The sequence below is a fragment of the Lacerta agilis genome, chromosome 11, assembly GCF_009819535.1.
Source record: "Lacerta agilis isolate rLacAgi1 chromosome 11, rLacAgi1.pri, whole genome shotgun sequence".
Taxonomy (NCBI): Eukaryota; Metazoa; Chordata; class Lepidosauria; order Squamata; family Lacertidae; genus Lacerta; species Lacerta agilis.
Window position 1 is genome coordinate 23,856,797 of NC_046322.1, and position 17,515 is coordinate 23,874,311.

The 17,515-nt window shown below is 45.6% G+C and overlaps 1 protein-coding gene across 2 annotated transcripts in view; it reads left to right on the forward strand.

Moving 5' to 3' along the window:
* ZSWIM6 (zinc finger SWIM-type containing 6) overlaps positions 1-8,746 on the forward strand; it is a 96,275-nt gene extending 87,529 nt beyond the window's left edge. For both annotated transcript variants that reach the window (XM_033164602.1, XM_033164603.1), the window contains 3 exons: positions 521-684; positions 3,237-3,318; positions 5,696-8,746. In XM_033164602.1, the coding sequence (XP_033020493.1) occupies positions 521-684; positions 3,237-3,318; positions 5,696-6,558 (1,109 nt within the window). In that variant the 3' untranslated portion in view covers positions 6,559-8,746. The remainder of the gene's footprint in view (positions 1-520; positions 685-3,236; positions 3,319-5,695) is intronic.
* Positions 8,747-17,515: the final 8,769 nt, after the last annotated feature.

Genomic DNA, 17,515 nt, shown 5'->3' on the forward strand with positions numbered 1-17,515 from the left:
CTCTGCACATAGCTGCACATTCCAGACCATTTTCAAATATAACCCTACACAGAACACGTTGACGAGCAGTTGCCAGGGACTGCAAAACTGTGTGGTCAGACTATGCCAGTGAACTCGATGCAGCTGTAAATTGACACACCTTGTCACTGAAACCATGTGGGCCTCCAGTGACACAGATGAAACGAAAAGCAGCTCCAAACTACGCACCTGCTTCTTCAGGGGGAGTGCAGCTTGACCTAAAGCAGGCCAGATGGAAGTTTCTTGGATATGAGTAGTGTCTACCAACCGCAACTCCCATTTCCTAAGGATTTAGCTCCAGTTTATAGGCTCTCATCTAGTCCATTGCCCACCTCCAGGCACCGGTTCAGCACCATCACAACTTGCATCTGCTTCAGATGGTATGGAGATAACCACGTCAGATGCTTATTGATGACACTGTCTGGCCTCTGTGATGGCACATTGCAATATTCCTGTCACTGCTTGTGTTCATGCATATATATTTTTTTGGCTGACCTTGCAGGTGATGTCCGAAGGCTTGAAACAGTGTTAGAATCTATCCAGAAAAACATTCACTCCTCATCGCACATCTTCAAGCTTGCCCAGGATGCATTTAAAATAGCAACGCTTATGGACAGTCTGCCAGATATCACTCTTTTGAAAGTCTCTCTGGAGCTGGGTCTTCAGGTATTTTTCTTCTTAATGCTGTTTTAATGCTTCAGTAAGATACCATAAAACCTTGGATCAATTTTGAGCATGTATTCTTGGCACAACCAGTTTATAACGAACTTTTCCTACTCATCCATAGTCAGTGAGCTCTTCTTGTTCTACTGCTATACCAGATGGCATGGCAAAGGGAATTAAATGGAAAAATCTTTATTACTTTTTCACTTAGCTGGCTTAAAAAAAAAAGATGCCCTGCTGCTACAAGTTGTATAACGTATCAGTAGATTTACCTTGTATTCTTGGTATTAAAGAAACACACAGGCTGACAGACACAGCATATATAAATTGTGCGGCTGCTTTTGAAATGTGCTCCGATCCTGTCCTAGAACTAGACATCTGAAACCCTCGACCTTCAGAAGTATGGACACTAAGGCTGGTTTTCAGCATCATGGTGTATTGCCAGCCACACATTGCGGTTTGGCAATATAGCACGATGTGGGGGAAAACTGCATTGGCCCCAGCCGGCGACATGCTGCGTGAAGCTGCTGCAGCTCTCATTGTGGGAGTTGAGGCACTTTCACCCTGGTGCCTCACGGGCTATGGCCAATACAGCTGGCCCCCATCTGCTGCTCAGACAGGGGGCGAAAAGGCACCTGCACCCAGTTGAGTGAGCCCCAAAGCCCCTTGACCAGGCTCTGCTGGGGGTGGGAGAGCTGCCCCCAGTGGAGCCAGCCCTGATTCCCCTGTGCTGGAGCCGTAAGGATTTGGGGCTCCTTGACCAAGCTCTCTGCCTTCGCTGGTGTGTGTGGGGGGGTGAGCAACCTTGCCCGCTTGCCCCCCACTTCCCGAAGACATACAAAGCAGCAGTAGCCAAGCACACAGAACCTGTCAGGCTCTGTGAATTTGACTTGCCTTCACCTTCGCCCGTGCAGGTGCGCTGTCTCTTTCCTCTGGTGGGGGGCTTGTTCACCCCAGGAAGGAGGACACAGCCCACCCCCCCCGGAAGAAATCCAAAAGGCGCAGTATCCACGCCTTGCGGAGAGGGGCCGCCAGCAGCATCGAAGAGCCCCTACACTGCCTGGCTGCCTTCCACCGGGAGGGTGGGCTTCACATACCCTTACAGAGAAGGCAGCCAGACGGGAAGTGGAGGCTTCATGCTCCTCAGCTGAGCAGCCCCAATCCCACTCCTACTCACAAGCAAGCAGGAGCAGGGCTCTCTCAGATGAGGAGGAGGAGCACTTTAACAGAGCCCCCATCCTGCCGCTGGCTCCGTAAAACTGCTTGGCTGAGGCAAGGACAACTGCATGCTCCTCAGCTAAGCAGTTTAAAGAAGCAGAGGAAGGAAGAAGCTGTATCGGCACCTCACCAATTCAGCTTGATTCTCCCTCCGCCGAGGCAGAGTGCAATGGCGGTTTCACCAGTAGTATATAGCTGGTGAAGCTGCTGCTGCTGCTGCTGGAGTTCCACTCCCTCCAGCTCCCGACTAGTTTATTTCTCCCTCAGCGCACTGGGCGATGGAGGCAGAGGGACTTGAGCGGTGACGGTTTCACCAGCAATATGCCACTGAGTGACGCTGTCTTGCAGTCTGCCCCCACATACTGGTCCTGGGAGATACAACACCCAGGCCTAATGGACACCTTGCCTTTGTTAGATCAGTGCTCTAATGCAGTGATTTTTGAACTGTAGTCTACACTGTGTGAGGCACACATAAAATAGACCAAAATACTGACTAACTCTTCCAAAGTAATGGTGGCAAAATACAACTTAATGCTCAGTTCATGGTACAGCTGCACTGAATGCATAGAGTGAGGGAGTATATTAAATATTACTAGGTAGTAGGTAGATTTTGCTCAATTTGTGTGGATGCTACTGTCTCAGCTGACAATCCAGGAAACAATTATGTTAGAGTACGTAGTCCAGCTGCATTGGAACACAGAAAGTATTCAGTTCTTTGGAAGCCTTCCACGCAGTAACCATAAAATGTGGTGGATTGCAAAGAATAGGCAAACTAGAGCAGCAGTCTGCGATATTGAAAAAGGTAAGAATTACTCCTATTTAAGCTTATGATGTTTATCTTTAGATCTGTAACTGCCTGCATATCTCCAGAATATTTTGGATCTCCCGACACACTGGGGGAGAAAAGCAGATTACCAGGAAATTTGTTCCGAAATGTCCAAGGATCTGCTCACCCTAGTTCAGCTTGGGGGTATGGAGAAGAAGACTGGGAATCCTCCCTCTTCCTTACTTTCCTTTGGCATCATAACAGTTGGAGTTTATGGGGGAAATCCAGAATTTCCACATTATTAGATTACAAGTGGGTTAGCCTGGGGAAGTCAAGGACCCTGTAGCCCAGAGAAGCTGCTTTCTAGATGTAATGTTTTCCTCTCTCAAACACTTAAGATGTGTAAGAAATGCTTCTCTTTCTTGTGGTGGAGCTGATGGAGAGTCTCCTAAGTGCCCCTTTTGACTAATTTCTAAGCAATGCATATTCTCATTTTTCTTGCATTGTGATAACTCTATGCTACAGTTTTAGTCTTGAGTCTCCCTAAAATGCTCATCTTTTTTGTGAACAGGTGATGCGCATGACTTTGTCAACCTTGAATTGGAGGCGGCGGGAGATGGTGAGGTGGTTGGTAACGTGTGCAACAGAAGTAGGTAAGTGGTGCCATTGGTCTCTGATGAATTCTGATTTAACTAGCACTGTGAAATGGTATAATCAGTCAATCAAGCATTTTATTTGTATGCCGCCTTTCCAAAGTTAAAACCATGCTCAAAGTGGCTTACAACATAACCCCCCCCCCCCCCGGCATAATTACAAACATAACAAAACAGCATATAAAACATTAAGAAATGCACAACCAAATTGAACTATTTCCACATAAATAATAAGATACAAAAAATATCAATAACAACAACCACGACAATACCCCAACACAAGAACCTGTTCAGCAGCCTCACCTTTTGTAGCTGGAGTCCGTCTGGGCCCCGCCCTCCCAGACCAGATGGCACAAGGCATGCAAGGCAGGGAGCAGGTCTTCCAGGACTCACAGCCAAGATGGTCTCTATATGCTGCTCTTCTAAGAAGAACCTGGCTACTTCTACATCAAATATGTATCTTGTTTTTTTTTTTTTTAATTTACCTGTCTCTGTGCAGTAATGCCACACTGACATGAACTGAGAGTACAAAACTTAAACTTTCCTCAGCAAGAGAGCCTGAGCTTAACCTTACTTGCTATGTCCCCAAATAAAAGATTGGGAACCTCCTTTGCAATAATTTATGTAAGGATAGAAGCTGAAAAGTGTGCCCTTATATGAATTGCACCAAGGAGGAAGGAGGAAGGCACTCCCCTCACAATCTCCCAATTTTGGAGCAAATTATGAAATGCCAGTAGGGTTCCAATGGTTGTGCATTCACAAGAACAGTAAAGTTCTCTACAAAGTTATTCAAATTAAATAATTTTTTAGAGAGCTGCATGTTCTCTTAAATGCCACATCAATCACGCATGCCTCTCGTTTTCTCTCTCCTTTCAGCGTGTCTTCTAAAATCATAAACTGATTTGTCCAAACCTTTGGCTGTATTCCTAGTTTTATCTGTTACTCACGGCTGGTTTATGGTTTGCAGCTTTTGAATTTGGCCACCAACAGAATTATGCAGGAGTGTAGAGTCCCATTACTTTCCGAGAAAACTGGAAAGGAAAATCCAATCTGTATTCTGTTTCTGTTTTTATAAAGATGGGTGCTGTTCCCCAAGCAAATTTTCTACATCACTGCAACACTTAGTGGTCAGGATTGCATTTTCCCGGTATCTGTTGAGTTTACTATTCTTTGCTCTCCTATCAAGCGATGCTATCAGCAAATTTGCATCCTCTCTTTCTCTTTTTTAATAGCATGTTTGTCTTGGCCAAGTTAATTGAAACCTAGATTGAGTTCTAGATATTAGAGGGCAAGTGTGTTTTGCTCAGTTAACTATTGGCAAGCAAATAGCTTTTTTATTCCGCTGTACATTAGCATATATATGTATAGCTTCCATAAGGAAGCTGTAATGTCAAGCAAAGATCACCTCTGAGACTCTAGAAAGTTTGTAAATGAGGGACATGTTTGTTTATGTAAATGAAGGCCAGGCATTGAGTGTATGGCAGTGCCTAGCATTGGGTAAGGAGTGGGTATGTGTATGCATGCATTATAGTACAGCAGGGCCCAACTGAGCAAAATAAGGACCTCTGGGTGTGGTTAGTTGAGTGCACAGATGTGTGCAAATTACTTTGAGTAATAATGAGGCACTCAAGCTGCCTATAAGCTTCAATTTATGAAGCCCATCAGTCATTGTTCGCCCTCGCAAGAGCAACAAAAGGGTACTAAAGAAACCTGCACATTTCAGATCAGAAGGCTGGTAGTGACTCTAGATGAAGATGTTGCCTTTAAGGGCAGAGATTTCTATTTTCCTGCTGGGGGTTATATCCAGTTCAGCTTTGACTTCTTCCTTTTTTCATGAAAGATGGTGTGTGTTCTTTAGGAGGGAAATACATTGAGCGTTGGGACATTTGGGGAACGGGCCACACACACTCAACCTTGTTGGGGGGGGGGGACCAGTTTGTTCACACAGATGGCCCAGTAATGTGTTGTATTGGTATGCTAATCTTTATTGGAGCCGTATCATTGGGATTCTCAATCTAGTTTCCATCGCTTCCAAAGATAGGGGCCAAGGGGTCTTCAGAACCCCAAAGGTGATCAATTATGCAGAGTGGGGCGTACCTGCCCCCCATTTTTTATTGAAGTTGGCACTGCTTCCAAATGAGGTGTGTGGGCTACAGTAATAAGAACCATACAGTAATAAGAACCAATAGGCTGTGATAGATTGGGTCTGTTCTTCCATTTTATTAGGAATGCTCACAGTCCTAATCTCAACACATGGACATTGGTGGGGTCTTCTACGGAGTGTTACAGACAAGACCCCCCCCCCCGTTCATTCTTTCTATATACATCTTAGTGTCTGCCATATTTGGTGACAAACGTTTTCTTCTGTGCCTCACAGGTGTTTATGCACTGGATAGCATCATGCAAAGCTGGTTTACACTTTTCACTCCGACTGAAGCGACTAGCATTGTTGCGACCACGGTGATGTCCAACAGCACTATAGTCCGCCTGCATCTAGACTGCCACCAGCAAGAGAAGCTTGCCAGCAGTGCTAGGACGCTTGCTCTTCAGTGTGCCATGAAGGATCCTCAGAACTGCGCCCTCTCTGCACTGACCTTGTGCGAGAAGGATCACATAGCTTTTGAGACGGCTTACCAAATTGTCCTCGACGCTGCTGCAACCGGCATGAGCTACACGCAGCTCTTCACTATAGCACGGTACATGGAGCATCGCGGCTACCCTATGCGGGCCTACAAGCTGGCCACGTTGGCCATGACGCATCTCAACCTGAGTTACAATCAGGACACGCACCCTGCCATTAATGACGTTTTGTGGGCCTGCGCACTTAGCCACTCCCTCGGAAAGAATGAGCTGGCGGCGATAATACCTCTGGTGGTCAAAAGTGTCAAATGTGCAACGGTACTGTCGGACATCTTGCGTCGGTGTACTTTGACCACTCCCGGAATGGTGAGTCTCCACGGAAGGAGGAACTCAGGCAAGCTGATGTCATTGGACAAAGCACCGCTAAGGCAACTCCTGGATGCCACCATCGGAGCGTACATTAACACCACGCATTCCCGGCTCACACACATCAGTCCCCGGCATTACAGCGAGTTCATAGAGTTCCTGAGCAAGGCCCGAGAGACCTTCTTAATGGCTCACGACGGACACATTCAGTTTACACAGTTCATTGACAACCTGAAACAAATTTACAAAGGCAAAAAGAAACTGATGATGTTGGTTCGCGAACGGTTTGGTTGACAATAAAAATGTGTGTGAATGGGGGTTGGGGGGGGGTTGGGGGGGAGCATTGGGAGGGTGGTATGTTTTTACTTGAGCCTGCCTTTGTATCCTTTTTAACTTAAAACAGAGCCACACCGGTATTATATGTGTATAGTTATATACTGAGTTTGCAAAACTAAATTGTCACGTTGTGAAAGTTTGTGTGTCGTTTTATTTTTCCTCTCTTCCCCTTTCCTCTTCTGTTTTCGTATGAGAGATTGAGAGGCTAAAAAAATAAAATAAAAAAGTTTGGTTTACACTGAGTATATGTTGTCAAGTGGCAAAAGCCCACAGAGCTCTCCTGTTCTTTCTGTATATGTTCACAGCCTCAAAACAAAAAAAAAGAGAGAGAAATATATTGCAATGGCTTTAAAAAAAATACAAACCAAACAAACACCTCCATCCTGTGATAAGTACCTCGAATGGCTCCAGCTTTACTCCTTTGTAACTCATCCTGACATTTCAGCTTATTTAAATGAACCAACCAACCCAACCACACAAATAACTAAATAGTTTCAAAGGCTGACCCACGTGGCTTTGCAGTGCTTGTTCATCCAGAAGCATGGCACACGATGCTTGTGCATGTGGAAACTTAGCGACTGTCAACATACATTCTCAGGGATTTATCTGGAAAATAAAATTAAAAAGAATGAAAGCATTTATTGTACTGTACATATATATATATATTATATGTCGGAATATTGAGAATAAAATATAACATTAACTAATTTATAAAGAAAAAAGAAAAAAAACCTATAATGCAAAATACTTGAAGCTGCAGTAGCTTGGTTTTTAAACAAACAAGGAAACGTATTGGAAAAGACTAAAGTGCGCCCAGCTTCAGGGCTGGCTCAGGTGATGAACTGAATATGCTGGGCATCTATGCAGAGCCACCTTTTTGGATTGAATTGTTGGATGGAAATTGGGGAGAATTTTATACATATATATATATTTATACAGGCGAGTGTATGCATATATACATATGTATGTATCCACACTTGCGTGCTTGTAACAGGTACTCTAGTCAAGAGGGGACAACACAGCCAGAGCAGCAAGCCTTAGCATTAAGAATACATACAGTATGCCAGATTTGGGGTTTGTGCCTCCTAGCCTAGAAAACTTAAATATCCCTTTTTCACACAGAGGATGGCTACAGATAACGTCGCCCCTACATTGCCGCTACTTGTAAACTTAACAAGGTGTGCACAAAACCTATGTGATGTCCTGGCCATGTGTAGCACCTGGCCATTTGGCAAAGTGACATTTTTTAAAAACTGCTGGTCTTGATCCAAACACAACAGGGGGGGAAAGAGTTGTGCTGTAAAAATTGCCTTGCCATGCGGCCGGACACTGCAAGTGGCCAGTTTCCCATGTGGTTCATACCCACTGTGGTTAGTTCACAAGTGGCAGCTGTGAGGTAGAAGTTTGCCTGTGGCTTACCTACAATGTTTTCCAAAACGATTGACATCATACATTACACCTTTGCAGTGAGCTAATAATAAGCTAACCTTTGTGCACAAATAACATATATATTATATATATAAATATATTCTGCATAGGTATTTGACTTTGTGCAGGACAGAAAGTTGTGTAGGTATGACTGTTCTACTTTTCAGTTCGTTTGTTTTTTCAAAAAATATTTTTTATTTCTTCTAGAATTACTTCAAAAGAAAGCAGCCTTCTATCTTGCCTTGTCTTAATGCTTTAAAATAACCAAACTGGAGATCTAACTACCAAACTGTTCATTATATTATTATTATTACTGTTATTACCAACTTTGGTTACAGTATAGTGTCTTTTACTTTTAGCTGATGGTTCTGTACCCTTGTGCTTTTTAAAGCATTTTTTAAAAACATTTTGGTGCAAAAGTTGTCCTGTGTCTCTTGTTCCCTTTGTTAGAGAACATGCTAGAAGTATGTTTGTAGATTTTGTTTGTTTGTTTGTTTAGAGGGGGGGAACTTGTTTCATGCTCTCCATTTTATTTATTATACTAGGGGGGGAAAGGTTGTATTTCATCACCCCATGTAAACATGCTCATGAAGTTGAAAGTAATTAAGATTTGATACACTGATATCAATTTATTTATGTAACTAAATCACTGTTTTATAAACTTGTTAATGATCAACATTTTTTTTGTTTTGATTAAAATTAGTTTTTTGAAAGTTGATTTTGGACTCCTTTTTGATATCTGTTGCTTGAGAGGGAAGTAAAAACTTGCTTATGAGTGGGATGAAGCCTTCCTTGGTTACTGGGAAACAACCCAAGTTCCTCTAGTCAATTTTGCATTGAGTTTAAATACTAATGGCTGCCCCTGGACCAAGAGAGATGCCAACAATATTAGAAGGGCTCAGTTCATGGTAGGCATGTGTAGAAACCCAGCGTGGAGGCAAAAGCTCTCTCAAATGTCATCTCCATGTGAGACCTGCCCATCCATTAACTCAGCAGCAGCCCCTACTTCCAAGGTGTTGGCTTTTGGCGTGTTCAGCCCGGACACTAAGCTCCAGCTCTGAGGGCCTTCTGGCAGTTCCCTCACTGCGAGAAGTGAGGTTACAGGGAACCAGGCAGAGGGCCTTCTCGGTAGTGGCATCCGCCCTGTGGAATGCCCTCCCATCAGATGTCAAGGAAATAAACAACTATCTGACATTTAGAAGACATCTGAAAGCATCTGTTTGGGGAAGTTTTTAATGCTTGATGTTTTGTCATTATTATTAATAATAATAATCTGCTGGGAGCTGCCCAGAGTGGCTGGGGAAACCCAGCCACATGGGCGGGGTATAAGTAATAAATTATTATTACTACAAATAAGGCCTCTGCATTAATGCAGCCTAGTTACATTCCCTGCATGCTTCTGAAGGTGAAGACTGCAGTGTAAACCAGCCCAGAGAGAAGCTGTTCCAGGTGACAAGTTGTTTATGTTTGGGGCTTTACTGTCTCCCTTTTGAAAACCACCTGGCAAGCTTGAGGGACTCCTACTCCCACCAGTCCCAGCTAGCAGGGCTACTAAGATCACAGTTGTAGTCCTGCAACAACTGGAGGGCTAAGGATTCCTCATCCCTGCTATGCAAATGCTTTTACTCCCTGCTTTATGCATATGTTTTCATGCTAAACTGCAGAATTAATAAAGGTAAGCATGGCAGAAGAATGCTAACGAAGCAATTCTAGGGAGTGAGGTCTGCTGCATCAAGGGGCTTTCTTCCTATTAAGTGTGCTGTGGATTGCACTAAACCAGAGAGGTTTTTGAACAATGGAATGTCTCATTTTAAAGCGCTAGAAGCTTAAAGTGTGACAATGCACAAGCCTCACTCATATTTTGATGACATCTTAGGGAAACATCATGTGAAACAATTGCCTTTCCTTAATAGGCTCTGTCTATGCAGTGCAAGTATGTGCATCTGCCTGTCTTTCCTGTCCGCATGCATGAGACAGAATTGGCTTCATTTACACAGGAGAGAATACTTCAGCCCATTCCGAACCTCAGTCATCATTTGGAATTTAATTTTCCCGAGGTTTTGCAGGCACAAAATCCTACCAGGGCTTGCCTACCACAGCTGCCAATAGGAATCTCCTCATAGCTCAAAGGACACAAAAGATTCAGCAAAGTTTATTGATGTGGGATTGCTCAGCTGGTAGAGCATGAGACTCTTAATTTCAGGATTGTGGGTTCAAGCCCCATGCTGGGCAAAAGAATATTGCATTGCAAGGGGTTGGACTAGATGACTTGTGTTGCCTTCCAATTCTATGATCTGAATACCTTTGTCCATGGAGAGGAAGGAGCGGATCATCGTAATAAAAATCCATAGATTTCTTTCTTGCCAGCCAGTGTTTTGAGCAGGTTGCAATGCCAAATGTCTCCCACTGAACTCCTGATGACAACGCATCTTGATTGGAGGAAAGCATGCCTCGTCTTTAGAAGCTGGGACAGGGGACTGCTTCAATAGCCCAGGAGATTTCTCTGCTTGGTATTTCAACAGCTGCAGCAAGAAAAAAAGGAAGTCTGCTAGACAGGAACTTGCTTTTGTGGAATGGCTGCCAGAGCCCTTCTGTTCCACACTGATGCTCTGTCATCCCCACCCTTGTTGATACGACAACATTTTATACTCTGCATCACCAAAGAGACTGTGATCCATAAATATCTCTGACTTCAGAGCTGGCCTGTCAGGCCTAGCTCATGCAGCTGTAATGCCACCACAGGCTCCCCTGTGTTCAGAAATGTGTAACTTGGCCCCCGGTCTAAAGTATTGCCACTTTGTCACCAGCCAAAGGAAGGCTCTTCCTCCTGGTTCCAATTAAACTGGTAAATGGGACTTTGCAGCTTTGCTCATCATCTGGCGAAATATTTTCATGTCAAGCATGATGTCCCACCTTTTCCTCCTTGCCAGCATCCTGTTGTCTGGCTTAGGCTGTGTAGGCACCATCCATTTAAAGTGTGTTTCCTCCTTTTCCAAAAAAGAATCCTGAGAACTGTAGTTTGTTAAGGGTGTGGGAATTTTAGTTCTGTCAGAAGTCAACTACAGCTCTCAGGATTCAGGGCTGGAGGCTGTTGAAATGTGCTTTAGATGGGTGGTTTGTGTGCAGTCTTTAGTTACATAAACACTTGTTCTCTCAGGTTCCCTACTAACTCTACGATTCTATGATCTATGGCAGCCTTCCCCAACCTGGGCTCTCTAGAAACTGTTGCGCAATTCCATCAGTCCCAGCTAGCTTGGTTAGGGATATTAGGAGTCATTTGATAGCATTTGGAGGGCACCAAGTTGGGGGAGGCTGATCTATAGTTTGAAGTTTGCCGATACAGAAGATGTGCTGAAAACTTCCAACTACTTCCGCATAGCATTAGATACTGTGGTAACCCTTCCTGTACCTCTAAGGCCAGCTATTCTGGGTCTGAAGGCACATGAGACTTCTGCCTTGCTGAAGTAAAGCCAGGTGACCCCCCTGGAAAACACATCTATGCAATGTAAGTCCTACTCAGAGTAGACCCAAGACTGACTTGGGTTCATGAGTTTGTGTGCAGTCTTTAGTTCCCTGAGTGCCTGAGTGCTGCTGCTGTCCAGCTCTTTTTTTTTAATGTTTTAAAATGTTTCTATTATTATTATTTCTTTTCATCTTTTTAAGTTTTCTTGTTGTGGGGGTGGGATAGATGTTTAGTGGGGTTTTGAGTTTTGTTTAATTTTGGTTACTTGTGATTTTTATAGTTTTTTGTTTGTATTATTGTGTTTTGTTTTCTGTTTTTATATAGGTTTAATTTTGTTCTTAAGGGGTGGGGTCAGGGCTGCCTGGGAGGGGGTCCCGGCCAACAAAATGGCTGGGGCAGGTTCCACAGGGTGGGATGCACTGGGACAACCGATCTCAGTGATCATGGGCAGGAGGAGGAGTTACGCTAAGACCAGACCATGTCATTGCCGAGGAGGCAGGTTTAGTCGTTGTTTGAGGACTATTCCTGCCTCCGGGTTTGGTCCTGACCGGACGGATACTGGATTCAGCAAGGGATACCCACATGACCTGAAGATGCTGCTGTGCAATGCCAGGTCAATGTTGAATAAAACCACTGCCATCCATGACTTGATTGTGGATGGTGGACTTGACCTGGCATGTGTAACAGAGACTTGGTTGGACGAGGCAGATGGGCCTGTCCTTGCCGCTGCTTGTCCACCAGGTTTCTCTTACGCACAGCAACCCAGGCCTTGTGGGCGGGGAGGGGGGGTTGCAGTGATTTTTAGGAAGTCATTAGTTTGCACCAGGCGTCCTATTGGGAAGACCCAGTTCTCTGAGTGCATGTTCTGGAAGTTGGGCAATAGGGGCAGTACAGGATTCCTTTTGGTGTACCGACCTCCCCGCTGCACCAAGGATTCCCTGCCCGAGCTGCTTCAGGTCGTGGCGGATGTTCTCCTGGAGTCACCTAGTTTGGTCGTCCTAGGGGATTTTAACATCCATGCCGACACGACCTTACAAGGGGCCGCTCGGGACTTCGTGGAAAGCATGGCCTCCATGGGGCTGACCCTGAATAAGTCTGGTCCAACTCATAGCCGAGGACATGCCTTAGACCTGGTATTCACCTCTATGGATGTTGGTGATCTGACATTAAAAAAAAGTGAAACTAAAGAAGTGCCATGGTCAGATCACTTCCTGGTGCAACTGGACTTCTCCGCAACCCTTCCCCTCTGCAGGGAGGTGGGACCAATTCGGATGGTCCGCCCCCGCCACTTAATGGATCCAAATGGTTTCCAGAGAGTGGTAGGGGATACTTTATCCCATGTTGATGGCCTTTCAGCCGATTCCCTGGTGACCCGCTGGAATGTGGAGCTAACCAGGGCTATTGACTGTTTGGCTCCGAAGCGCCCTCTCCGGTTGCATGGAGCCCGGACAGCCCCGTGGTTTTCCCCGGAGCTGAGGGCGATGAAACAATCGTTGAGACGGCTAGAGCGCCGGTGGCAGAAAACCCATTCTGAATCCGACCGAACACAGGTTAGAGCTCAACGTCGAGCCTACCAAGTGGCGATAGCGACGGCAAAGAAGACTTTCTTCACCGCCTCTATTGCATCTGCGGAAAATAGCAGCAGGAGACTCTTTCAGGTGGTTCGGAGTCTATCGGAGCCACCGTCGTCATCGGGGCCTGGTAGGGACCCCAAGATCTCCTGCAATGCGTTTGCAAAGTTCTTTGCGGATAAAATCGCTCAGATTCGGAAAGAGATAGACTCCACCGTGGGAGCAGGGCCAGGGCGGGAGAGTGCCAGAGTCCTGTCTAGTCCAGTTGCGTGGGATCAATTTCAGTCTGTTACCTCCGAGGATGTGGACAGGCTGCTTGGACGAGTGAAACCAACCACCTGTCTCCTTGATCCTTGCCCATCCTGGCTTATAAAAGCTAGCCGGGAGGGGCTGGGCGATGGGCTGCGCGGGGTGGTGAATGCTTCCCTCTGTGAGGGAGCCTTCCCAGCCCCGCTGAAAGAGGCGGTCATTAAACCGCTTCTTAAAAAAACATCTTTAGACCCGGCCAATATGGCCAACTATCGCCCAGTCTCAAATCTACCATTCTTGGGCAAGGTGATTGAGCGAGTGGTTGCTGAACAACTCCAGGCACGCCTGGAAGAAGCGGACCATTTGGATCCCTTCCAATCGGGATTCAGGCCTCACCATGGGACTGAAACCGCCTTGGTCGCGCTGGTCGATGATCTCCGGCGGGCTAGGGACAAAGGTGAGAGCTGTTTCCTAGTTCTGCTGGATCTCTCAGCGGCCTTTGACACCATCGACCATAACATCCTTCTAGACCGGCTAGAGGGGTTGGGAGCTGGAGGCACTGTTATACAGTGGTTCCGCTCCTTCCTCCTGGGCCGTGTTCAGAAAGTGGTGGGGGGGGATGAGTGTTCAGACCCCTGGGCTCTCACTTGTGGGGTGCCTCAGGGTTCTGTCCTCTCCCCCATGCTTTTTAATATCTATATGAAGCCGCTGGGAGAGATCATCAGGGGGTTTGGGCTGGGTGTTCATCAGTATGCAGATGATACCCAGCTCTACCTCTCTTTCAAATCAGAACCAGTGAAGGCCGTGAAGGTCCTGTGTGAGTGCCTGGAGGCGGTTGGAGGATGGATGGCGGCTAACAGATTGAGGTTGAATCCTGACAAGACAGAAGTACTGTTTTTGGGGGACAGGAGGAGGGCAGGTGTGGAGGATTCCCTGGTCCTGAATGGGGTAACTGTGCCCCTGAAGGACCAGGTGCGCAGCCTGGGAGTCATTTTGGACTCACAGCTGTCCATGGAAGCGCAGGTTAATTCTGTATCCAGGGCAGCTGTCTACCAGCTCCACCTGGTACGCAGGCTGAGACCCTACCTGCCCGCGGACTGTCTCACCAAGGTGGTGCATGCTCTGGTTATCTCCCGCTTGGACTACTGCAATGCGCTCTATGTGGGGCTACCTTTGAAGGTGACCCGGAAACTGCAATTAATCCAAAATGCGGCAGCTAGACTGGTGACTGGGAGTGGCCGCCGGGACCACATAACACCGGTCCTGAGAGATCTGCATTGGCTCCCAGTACGTTTCCGAGCACAATTCAAAGTGTTGGTGCTGACCTTTAAAGCCCTAAACGGCCTCGGTCCTGTATACCTGAAGGAGCGTCTCCACCCCCATCATTCAGCCCGGACACTGAGATCCAGTGCCGAGGGCCTTCTGTCGGTTCCCTCACTGCGAGAAGCAAAACTACAGGGAACCAGGCAGAGGGCCTTCTCGGTAGTGGCGCCCGCCCTGTGGAACGCCCTCCCATCACAGGTCAGGGAAATAAACAACTACCTGACATTCAGAAAAAACCTGAAGGCAGCCCTTTTTAGGGAAGTTTTTAATGTTTGATATTTTTGTATTTGATTTCTGTTGGAAGCCGCCCAGAGTGGCTGGGGAAATCCGGCCAGATGGGCGGGGTACAAATAATAAATATTATTATTATTATTATTTCAGTGGGCGTTACCTGAGTATAATTTAGTTGGATGCAGGCTATATGAAACACCTTGGTTTCCATGTTGGAAAAAGGTGAGATATAGCACCCCCTTCATACAATCGTTACTTAGGGCTACTGTTCTCTGACAAAGGATTCTTACCCCTTTTGTAGAAGCACAATTCTCATGAGTCTTTGGGAGACGCCACAATATGCAAACCAGCCTTCGCCAGCTGGGTGTCCTCAAGCTGTTTTGAACCACAACTCACAGCATCCTCAGGCATTTCCTTGACTATTATTCAGAGGGGGCACCTCTGTTTTCTAGAGTCAGCCAGATGTAGTTTGAAAAGTTGTCTTGTAATGGGTGGTCTTAAATACCAATTCTATTTTTGAACTCTCCTCCCCTCACGCCCCATTTTCCTACATAGGGAAGGAGAAATGTTTGCAAGTGTGCAGATACGAGGTTGATATTTATTATTTTCCCCCAGGCAGAATTATGTTTGCAAATAGTATATATAATAATTCCATCAGGTTTCCTTTCTCTTTGATCGCTGCCTGCTTGCTTGTGTTTTCTCTGTTAGGACTGTGTATTCTGAGCATTATGGGTTGTTGTTGTTGTTGTTTGTGTGCCATCACCAGTTCTTTGTACGATTGCAAAAGTGAGAAGTTTCCTGATCTGGGGAGCTTAAATGTACATTTTGGCAAAAGGAAGGTGATGGCGAAGGGAAGGAAGAAGGAAGAGAAGAGGAACAAGAGAGGCAAGGGTAACAAAATAAATCACTCAGGCTGTCAATGGCCTTTATGACTATGCTAGACCTCCATGGCTGGAGGCAGTAATGTTTGTGGAAGCCACAAGTAGGGAGTGTGCTTGGGTCCTCCTTGTCAGTTTCCCACATGCATCTGGCTGGCCACAGGTCGACCATATTCTCCGATTTGTATAATGCAGTTTTGTGTCAAGCACACTCAAAAGGTTGGATTTTGCGTATGCGCTCCTGATCTGCACAGTCCGCTCACATGCCTTCCCATCACAGCTAGCCGATCTGATAGTGTTAAGATGCTGTCAGACACCCCTGAATTCCATCAGCTTCTGCCCTCTCCCATTGCATATTTGAATTATATTAAACCACGCTCCTGCATTAGAGCGACCGCTTGTGCGTCTCCTGCCTGAGCCAGGGAACGTTGATTTTGTTGCCATCGGCTAAGAATTTGGATTTCTTAATTTGTCAGCACATTTGCCCTTCTGTCAGCTACCTCCACCCTGTGAGAACGCTTATTAGTTACTGGCAGTGGCACAGCAATAGTTGCTCAACATCCGTTACACTTTGCAAGCAGCCATCGTAAAAAGGGAAGTTTGGGAAGCTGATCAGGCTGCGTCATCGAGGATTGCAGATTTGGGTAGGTTTTTCAGCACATGCTTGGTAACTGTAGGGCACTCAGTAAGAGACATTAACAGGAACTTTGTTGCTGGTAAGCAACAATTACGCTGATCAGCATATTTCTTCAGGGGTGCAGAAATCTACTGAATGTGATATAGGGCACAGAATCATCTCCTTGCGAATCTCGGCGGGGGGGGGAGTACTTTTTAAAACCCAACCATTTCTAGTCCTATTTATTCTCAGGGAAAGTATATGGCTAATACCTGATGAAATCTCATAAACCTGAGGAGGACTGAGTAAAATTGACAATGGGACTTCAGTACTGCATGTATCACTTTGTTACACTAATGACTGAAAAATCAGAATCAATTACTGTATGCAAAGTAAGAAAAATATTAAAATTCACTTGATTTGCAGAATTTATACAGTGTGCAGATTTTGGATAGCTTTTGCAAAGAATTTCCTCTTCTCCCTCCCTTCCTCCTTCCTTCCACACATACAGCTCAGCTCATAATACTGTACAGTAGCACCTCTGGTTACGTACTTAATTCGTTCCGGAGGTCCATTCTTAACCTGAAACTGTTCTTATCCTGAAGCACCACTTTAGCTAATGGGACCTCCCGCTGCCGCTGCACCACCAGAGCACAATTTCTGTTCTTATCCAGAAGCAAAGTTCTTAACCTGAAGCATTATTTCTGGGTTAGCAGAGTATGTAACCTGAAGCATATGTAACCCGAGGTACCACTGTATTTCAGACATTTGGACATTCTCAGAGATGTCTGTTTCCACTCAAAGTAAAGTTACCTTTATATCCCACTGTCCGATGGTTCTTGGAAAATTACAGGCGTAATTTAAAATATTGAATTATTTAAAACAAACAAATAAGCAGCATAATCCACTGAGCAGCAAGAACAATTACAGGCATCAATTTATAATTACTGCACAGATGCTAAAAGCCTACCTACATAAACGAGTCTTGCCTTTCTTTCTAAGGGGCAAACTAGACATTATCCCCAATTGTTAATTTGTTTTTAATAAAAAGGAGCCTCGGGGGAGGCCTGCTGATGGCACGAGATAATAGTGTTTACCAACTTTTCCCCAGCCAACCATTTTCCCACTCAAAATGTCCCCCAGGTCATTTCCCCCC